A 9,727-nucleotide genomic window follows, 5' to 3' on the forward strand; every position below is an offset into this window, starting at 1 on the left:
CAAAAGTGGGGAGTAAAGCTTAAAATATTTATTACCAGCATACCTCAGATATATTGCAAGTTTGGTTCCAGACCACTTCAATAAAGTAAATACTGCAATAAAGTGAGTCACATAAATTTTTTCATTTCCCAGTGCACATAAAAGTTAAATTTACCACGATACTGTAGTCTATTGATGTGTAATAGCGTTATGTCTAAAAAAACAATGTATATACCTTAATTAAAAATACTTTATAGCAAAAGAATGCTAACCATCATCTGAGCTTTCAATGAGTAGTAATCTTTTTGCTGGTGGAGGGTCTTGCCTCAATATTGATGGTTGCTGATTGATCAAGGTGATGGTTGGTGAAGGTTGAGGTGTGTATTAGTTAGGGTTCTCTAGAGAAACAGAATCAACAGGGAACACTTGCAAATATAAAATTTATGAAAGTGTCTCACGTGACTGTAGAAATGCAGAGTCCAAAATCCACAGGGCAGGCTGCGAAGCCGATGACTCCAATGGATGGCCTGGACGAACTCCACAGGAGAGGCTCACCAGCCAAAGCAGGAATGGAACCTGTCTCCTCTGAGTCCTCCTTAAAAGGCTTCCCATGATTGGATTTAGCATCACTAATTGCAGAAGACACTCCCCTTTGGCTGATTACAAATGGAATCAGCTGTGGATGTAGCTGACGTGATCATGACCTAATCCTATGAAATGTCCTCATTGCAACAGACAGGCCAGCGCTTGCCCAATCAGATGAACAGGTACCACAACTTGGCCAAGTTGACACCTGTCCCTAACCATGACAAGGTGTTTGTGGCAATTTCTTAAAATAAGACGATAAAGTTTGCCATACTGATCAACTCTTCCTTTCTCTTGAACACTCAGAGACCACTACAGAGTTGTTAATAGGCCTAATTTCAATATTTTTGTGACTGAGGGGATAGGGAAGCCCAAGGAGATGTAGAGAGATGGGAGAACAGCTTCTAGGTCCCAGATGACTGAAAGAGCAGTCAGAATACAAAACATTTATTGATTGTTGCTACCTTATGTGGTACAGTTCATGGTGCCCCAAAACAATTACAATAGCAACATCAAAGATCACTGATCACAGACCCGGGTTCAATTTCCAGAGCCTGCACATGCCAAAAAAAAACAAAAAAAAAAGAAGACATCACTGATCACAGACCACTATAACAGATAATATAATGAAAATTTTGAAATATTACGAGAATTACCAAAATGTGACAGAGAAAAGAAGTGAGCACATGCTGCTGGAAAAATGGTGCTGATAGACTTGCTTGGCACAGGGTTGCCACAAACTTTCAATACATGGAAAAAAGTAAAACACAATAAAATGATGTATACCTATATCTGGCCCTTTACAGAAAATGTTCGCCAACTCTTGCTCTAGACACACTAGATTATATTAGCATCTTGAAGGTAGCATTCACCTTAACACCAAAGTATCCTTTGTTCAGACTGTTCCATCAACTTAGGATGTATTTTCTTCATCTTTGATGATCAGCTCAAGCCCCAAACACCTTCCTGATTAGAATGGTCTTTTCCTCTGCATTCAATTTGTATATAGCACTTAATTTCATTTAGTATCTGAGTTATTTACATCTATCTATATTCACAAGACTGGTGCTACTTGAAGGCAATGACAAATATGCCCTGTACATCACAGAGGCTCACAAAGATTCAGTGAATTGAACTAAGATTCAAAGGAAGTACGTGCCTGCCCCAAATCACATAGCTAACAAGTGATTTGGGAGTCAACTCTTTTTTTTGCATGGGTAGGTACCCGGAATCGAACCCCGGTCTCCAACATGGCAGGTGAGAACTCTGCCTGCTGAGCCACTGTCCTACACTGCCCCTAACAGCTTTTAAATAGGTTGCTGAGAGACTTTATGGAAAAGAATAGGGGAAATAATACTTTTTATTTAGATATTACTTTAAATTTTAAAGGAATGGTCCATCACTATTCTTATAACAGGAACTGCTTTTATTTCTGCATTAAAGGGGAGTGACCTGAGGCCCAGAAAGGTAAACTGACCTGCCCAATACTGCAAAGCTTCTCAGTGGCAGATCCAAATCTGATTCACAATCTAATGACCTCACTGCAAAATTCACAAGCAGTTTCTTAAGAAGTAACGAGTTTGCTTTCTTCTCCAAAGACTCAGCTCTTTCCACTTTCTCTTCTTTTAAATCAAGAGTGTGGTGATCACAAAACCATGCAAACTGAGGTAGCTATCAAGTCATAGGCTCTAGCTTCTAATGGGCCTCACCACTGCCCAACAATTCTTACAATTCCTCTACTCTCTTTCACAACAGCTACTTCAGATCTTCTCTCTCTTCAAGATTCCTACTCTATCATTTGCCCTCCCTCGCTCTCAGGAAAATAAATATTCACTTACTTCATCCAGAGAATTCCCTCAACCTTCCTTATCTTCTCCCCTTCAAACTCACCTATATTTGAACTTTTTCTTGCCACTTATCCTTCTGTCACAAAGGAAATTCCTCTTGAAGGATAGTGCCCCTCCTTGTGCTCTGGTTTCCATCTCACCTGGTCTCCTCAAGAACTTCCATCACCATTAGCCCCATTCTCTCCTGTACCCTCAACCTTTCTCTCTCTCCAGCTCTTTTCCATTAGAATTTGAACATGTGCAACTCTCAGCCACTACATGACCACTTCTATCAACATTCTTCTCTCCCTGCTCCAGACAAGCTTCCCTCAAAAAGGGTTTAATCTGATGTTTCCTCTTCACCCACTTATTCACTTCCCAGTGTACAGCACAGCAACGGTTCTTGCCAATATTTGAACACTCTCTCCCTCCTTGGGCTTTTGTAACCCAAGACTTCTGGTTTGCTAACCTGTCTGGCCACTCCCTCTGTGTCATTATTCATTTATTCAGAGTCTACTGTGAGTTAGGCACTGTTCAGGGGACTGAGGATAAAGAGGTGGATAAGGCATAGTTCCTTTCTTTAAGGAACTTACTGTCTGCAAGAAATAATAACAAGTATACCGACAATTTCAGTACACAGTGTCAAGTGCAATGTCAGGAGAATTCAGAGATGGGGGGTACTAGGTTTCTTTCCCCCAGTCCACTTTTTTTGGCTTTTGTTTTTGTGTTTTATTTTTGTTCCTCAGTCCACTTTTTAAATGTTGCTCCTTTTTAGTATTCCCTTCTGGATCCTCTTTTCTTTTCATCCTACATAACTTCTTGTGACTACATCCATTCTATGACTAAAATCACCAGGTATATGGGATGGCTGCCAAAAATCTCTACCTTCTCATCTCTGTCTTCTAAACTGTAGACCTGGACAAAGGGCTTACTGGGTGTCTCTACGTGGCTATCCACCAGACATCTCAACAGGTATTACATTAAAAAAAAAAAATGAAACAAATTTATCAACTGAGACAGCCTTCACCAAACACCCACTATCAAATTACACAAGCCAGAAACTTAGAATCCTTACCTTCTTTCTTACCCCTACACATTCATGAACTTATTTCCTGCCCCAGAGTGATATCTGTAAGGCATAAACCTGATTATGACAGTAATGTCCTTAAAACTTCAATAGCTCACCAGTGCCTTCAGAATAAAGTTCAACTTCCTTGGAAGGGCACACCTAGATTTTCATTATCTAGTCCCCATTTACTTCTCTAGCCTCATTACCTTCAATCCCTGCTTCTCACCTTCTATACTCTGCCCCCAATTCTATGCCTCAACCATACTGTACACATATTCGCTGTTTTTCAAAGGTGCTGTCCTTGTCTTGCCTCTAAACTTGTTGTTACCTTAGCTTTCCCTGTGCCTGGCTAATAAATTCTCGTTCTTCAGGTCGTAACTGAGGTGATACCTTCCTCCTTGACTCCCCAGGCTGGGTTGGGTGACTCTTCCTGTGCTCCCATAACACTCTGAGCTCTCCTTTATCCCAACACTGAACTTGGGAGTAATTCTCTGTCAATGTCTATCCCCCCTTTTACACCGCGAGCTGAAAATGGGAAGTGTGACTTAGATCATCCCAGCACCTACATGCTACCTAGTACAGAGGAAGCTGCTCGGTAGACTGTTGTTAAATGGATAAGCCTGTTTTAACAGGTTGCATCTTTCTTCCAACCTGAGGGACCCTATTTCCCAGTAGCAACCACAGGCCAGGCTCAGAGATGGGAGGGAGGGAGAATACTAGGTAACCTCTAGCCGGCGATTCCCTCCGGATTCTCACCAAAATCGGTGAGGAAGAAAAGAAACAGTCAAAGACATGTGTAGTCCCAGCAGGGAAATCTATCCTTATTACCTTCTCTATCAGATTTTGCCTCCTCCCTCAGACTCAGCCTCCCCTCCAGGAGCCCTACTCAAACTCTCCACATCGGACTTCTTCAGAAGCCTGCCCCTGAGATTATCTCAGCCTTGACCCCAGACCACCCTCTCCCGGTCTCAGCCTCGACCGCCTTTTCCTCTCAGCTTTGACCTCCTTTCTTCTCTCAGCCTCCTCCCTCAGTCTCGACCTCCCTTTCTCGGCCTCCCCTCTCAGCCTCGACTCTTTTCCTCCCTCCAACGCCTCCGCCAGCCTCAGCCTCTCTCAGCCTCTCCACTCAGATCTCGACCTCAGTCTCCCTCTCCCCGACCCGGCCCAGCCCAGGCTCCGCCCCCGCCGTGAGGACGGTGCTCACCGTCGTAGTAGTAACAGACTTTCCTCCTGGTGCCCTGAGTCTGCGCCATCTTGCTTGCCTCCTGTCCCTCCCGTCAGTCAGTCCGTCCGCCCTCTCGCCCACGGCTCTGCTCAGGGACCGTCCCAGGGGAGAGAGGGCGGGCCTCCAACCCGCTCCGCCCGTCCCCCTCACCTATAGCGGCGCAGCCCGGGCACCACTCCAGCCAATCAGCTCGCACGGGGACGGGCCCGGAACTCGGCAGGGGGTAAGGGCAGCCCGGAGTAGCAGCCGAGGGCCCCCTGGGCCTGTACCAAGGTCCTCAACAGGGGGGTGGGGAGCCTGGGGACTGTACCATTAGTCCCGGGGGAGAAAGACAGGTCGGTAACTTCACAGTGTTATTTTGTTGTTGAAAGTATGCTTGGAGATGAGAAGTCAACTTTGTAATTTACAGATAATAAACTGAGGCCTACAGAGGAAAAGTGACTTGCACAAGGTCACCCAGTTTAATGAAGGGACTGACTAGATTAGAAAATGCATTGAAGGAGGAAGAAATAGACAAGTAAGGGAAAGAAAATTAATGTTTGTGGAGGCCCCCGCTATGGGCCAAGTACTGTGCAATAGCTTTACTGACGTTGACTCAGTTACTCCCCAGAAAAACTCCGGAAGAGGGCTTTTTAATCCCCATTTTACAGTTAGGATTAATGAAAGTCAGACATTTGTGAATTGCTCAGAGTCACACAATTAGTACGTGAATTCAATTTTCAGCTGTATAGGTGTTTTGAACGCCTACTATGTGTCAAAGGCACTGTAACAAAGTGGCAGAAGCCAGTCATTGTGAGTCCAAAGCCTACTTCCCTAAATCAGCCAGGAGGACTAAGGAGTGTCTTTAGACAGGAGGAAGCTGGATTACGTTCTTACACTAGAGCAGAGTTTCTCAATCTAGGAGTTATTGACATTTTGTGCTAGATACTTCCTTGTTGTAGGGGCCAGTCCTGTGCACTCTAGAATGCTTAGCTCCATTCCTAATCTCTACCACTAAATACCAGGAGCAGCTTCCCTGCCCCCTGCCTCTAGCTGTGGCAACCAAAAATGTCTCCTGTATTGCTGAATGTCTCCTTAGGGGAAGCTGATGTTAAAAATCACCCCACTATCCTCTTGAGAACCACTGCAATAGACTAATCCATCATCAATCAGTTATTATTGCAAGCTAAGAGACTGAAAAACACTGTTCTGAGTTATTAAAATAACGACTATGAAAATATTAATATTTAGTGAGTGCTTACCATGTGCCAAGCATTATGCTAACTTACTAGTGGTCCTATAGTCATTAAGATGCATTTTTATGCCTCTTTACATTTAAAGAATGCTCGAGGACATGTGTTCCTCACTTAGGGATTGCATTTGGGCTATTAATTTGAAAGGTAACAGTGGAGATCTAAGACTGGGCCATGGTGTTATAAACATGGGAAAGGCCAAGGAACAAATCCTATTGCAAGTTCTAGGTTGCTAGTTCCTGGCTAGCCTTGAGTGGATACCTTAACCTTTCTGGGCTTCCATTTCCCTCTTCATAAAATAGGGAGGATAAGAATACAAAGTTCACTGACTATGTCCAAACACAGGAGAAGGATGGAGATCAAATGAGATCAGAAGTTGGCGGCACTTTATAAAAATACAGACACAAACTCAGATGTCTAAAGAGGTCATGCAGGTGATGTAAATGAATGGATTTTATTATTTTGACTCAGCAGCTCCTCTTTGCATATTTTGAGAATTGAACTAGTCTTCACTTTCATAAAGAAATATACCTTCCCCCATCTTTCTTCAAACACACTGCTATCTTCAGATATCTTTTCTTTTCTCACTTTTAAATGATATAGACAAAAAATTCATTTTCCTCTTTATTATAGGAACAACAGCTGCTAATACACCATTTTATTGTCTGGGAGCAATAAGGAGTGGAGGAGATTCTGGTAAAAGGGAGCTCTCACATCCTACTTTTTAAAGGGGGAGGCTACTGCTCAGCTCTATGGAGGCAGGTAGGTCCAAAGTGGGCACATCTTCCTATTTTTCAAGAGAACTCAGAAATCTGCAGGTCCACACAAAATCTCTCCAGTTTGACAAATTGGCAACTAGCTCAGTTCATTCTCAATAGAGTAGTAAAAGTCATCCTTTCAAAATGTGAGATCCCATCATGGCTCTGCAGGAAACCCTGCAAAAGCCATAAAAGCCCCAGACCTCATAGGATTATCTTCCTTCTCTGAACATCCTAGGCAAGCTCCTACTTCAGGCTATTCCCTCTGGAAGGTTCCTCTCCCATACCACGTGGCTCACTCCCTCACCTTCAAATCTTTGCTCAAATGTCACCTCCTCAAAGAGGACTTCCCTGACCACCCTCTTTAAAATTTCAAGCCTCCCAACAAACATGGTATTTCTAATCTTCCTTACCCTGCCCTAATTTTCCCCTAGCACACATCACCTTGTAGCACACTATGTAATTTACTTCTTTATGGTCTTTATTGTCTATAATCTGCCTCCCTTTACTAAAATGTAAGCCCCATAAGGGGCAGTTTTTTTGTGTGTTTGAGCTACTGTATATCCTATGAGCCTAGAACAGTGCCTGGTACACAGATGTTCAAAAACTAATTGTTAAATAGGTGAATTAACTCAATTTTTAAAAACATCCTGAAGGTTAATCAATACATATCTGAAGCAGGCATAACTCTTCTATCACTAGCTGTGAAAAATGCTATTGCCCTATCATGGAAGGAGAAGAAAATTCTGTTTTTAAAGCTAATCCATTCCTGTGTGAGGAGGCCCATTGTAAGTATGATCTTTTTGTGAGTAGGATCTTTTTTTTTTCATCACATAGTTGTGTATTCATCACCATGATCATTTTAAGAACATTTGCATCACTCCAGAAAAAAAAATAAAAGACAAAAGAAAAAAACTGTACATCCCATAGTCCTTGCTTTAGTTTGTAAACTGCTGAAATTGCAATATTCCATAACTGGAATGGCTTTATAAAGGGAATTTAATAAGTTACAAGTTTACAGTTCTAAGCCTATAAAAATCTCCAAACTAAGGCATCCAGGGAGAGATACCTTAATTCAAGGAAGGTCAATGTGTCTGGAACACCTCTGTCAGCTGAGAAGTCACATTGCTGTCATCTGCTGGTCCCTTGCTCCTGGGTTCCATTGCTTTCAGCCTCTATCCCTGTCGGAGTTCCTCACTTTGCATCCCTGGGGCAGGCTTTCATCTCTTGGCTTCCCTTGGCTCTCTCCAGGTTCTGGCTTGCTTAGCATCTCATGGCAATGCCTACTGGGTTCCAAGCACCTCCAAACATCCATGTCTCTGTTCTCCGAGTGTTGTCATCTGTGTCAGCTCTGCTCTGAAGTTACTGTTGGCTCTGAGCGCTCTCCAAAATGCTTTCTCTTTTAAAGGATTCCAGTAAACTAATCAACACCTGCCCGCAATTGGGTATGTCACATCTCCGTGGAGGTCATCTAAAAAGTTTTCAACCTACAGTATTGAATCAGTATTAAAAGAAACAGCTGCCTCCACAGGACAGAATCAGGATTAAAACATTCCTCTTCTGGGGTACATAATATTTTCAAACCAGCACAGTCCTCCCTCTCATTAACCACTAGCATTGCAATCTACCCAATTTTTTTTACCCCATGTATTAGTTAGGGTTCTCTAGAGAAACAGAATCAATAGGGAACACTCGCAAATATAAAATTTATAAAAGTGTCTCACGTGACTGCAGGAACACAGAGTCCAAAATCCACAGGGCAGGCTGTGAAGCCAACGATTCCGATGGAGGGTCTGGACGAACTCCATAGGAGAGGCTCACCAGCCGAAACAGGAAGAACCTGTCTCTTCTGAATCCTCCTTAAAAGGCTTCCAGTAATCAGATTAAGCATCACTCATTGCAGAAGACACTCCCCTTTGGCTGATTACAAATGGAATCAGCTGTGGATGTAGCTGACATGATCATGATTTAATTCTATGAAATGTCCTCATCACAACAGACAGGCCAGCACTTGCCCAACCAGACAAACAGGTACCACCACTTGGCCAAGTTGAGACATGAACCTGACCATGACACCTCGTATGACCATTATTTATTTATTTATTTGTCCTTATTTTTTCACTCATCTATCCGTACCCTGGATAAAGGGAGCATCAGCCACGAAGTTTTCACAATCACATGGTCATATTGTAAAAGCCCCGTCGTTATACAATTGTCTTCAAGAATTAAGGCTACTGGAATACAGTTCAACAGTTTCAGGTACTTCCCACTTGCCACTCCAATACACCACAAACTAAAAAGGGATATCTATATATTGCATAAGAATAACATCCAGGATAACCTCTCAACTCTGTTTGAAATCTCTCAGCCACTGAAACTTTATTTTGTCTTGTTTCTCCCTTCCTCCTTTTGGTCAAGAAGGCTTTCTCAATCCCCTGATGTCGGGTCCCGGCTCATCCCCAGGAGTCCTGTCCCATGTTGCCAAGGAAACTTACATCCCTGGGAGTCATGTCCCATGTAGAGGGGAGGGGAGTGAGTTCATCTACCACACTGGCTTAGAGAGGCCACATCTGAGCAACAAAAGAGGCTCTCTGGGGGTAATTCTTAGGCATAATTATAAGTAGGCTTAGCTTCTCCTTTACAAGAATAAGTTTCATATGGGCAAACCCAAGATCAAGGGCTCAACCTATTAAATTGGTTGTCTCCAGTACTTGCAAGAATATCAGGAATTCCCCAGGTAGGGAAGTTTAACATTTCCTTATTTTTACCCCAGTCCCTCCAGGGGATTTTGCACATACTCTTTTAGCTCTGCCCAAATTACTCTGGGATATATTGGGGCATCACACTGTCAGTACAAACAAACCGTGGGTAGGATTTTAATGTAAAATGTGATCCCACCTCATTCAATTTGAGTCTTAATCCTCTTACTGGAGTCTTGTATAAGAGACTGAATTCAGTCAAGGGGAGAGAAAGCCACATAAGCAGAAAGTCATGGAAGCAAGAAGCTGGAAACAACAAAACCTAAAACAGAAGAAAGTGACCAGCAGATGCTG

General features: G+C 43.0%; 1 protein-coding gene across 3 annotated transcripts in view; it reads right to left on the reverse strand.

The window, feature by feature from the left end:
* HDAC1 (histone deacetylase 1) overlaps positions 1–4,929 on the reverse strand; it is a 62,714-nt gene extending 57,785 nt beyond the window's left edge. The window contains exons 1-2 of one of the 3 annotated variants that reach the window (XM_077150473.1): positions 4,664–4,725; positions 252–377 (exon numbers count right to left, since the gene is read on the reverse strand). Coding sequence is in view for 1 of the 3 variants with exons in the window: in XM_077150471.1 (XP_077006586.1) it covers positions 4,664–4,712 (49 nt within the window). In the remaining 2 variants the exon portion in view is untranslated. Of the gene's footprint in view, positions 1–251; positions 378–4,663; positions 4,815–4,834 lie in introns of those variants that run through there. The other 2 variants (XM_077150474.1, XM_077150471.1) reach the window with 2 other exon arrangements.
* Between the last annotated feature and the right edge of the window lie 4,798 nt (positions 4,930–9,727).

This window comes from Tamandua tetradactyla, chromosome 2 (genome assembly GCF_023851605.1).
Source record: "Tamandua tetradactyla isolate mTamTet1 chromosome 2, mTamTet1.pri, whole genome shotgun sequence".
Classification (NCBI taxonomy): domain Eukaryota; kingdom Metazoa; phylum Chordata; class Mammalia; order Pilosa; family Myrmecophagidae; genus Tamandua; species Tamandua tetradactyla.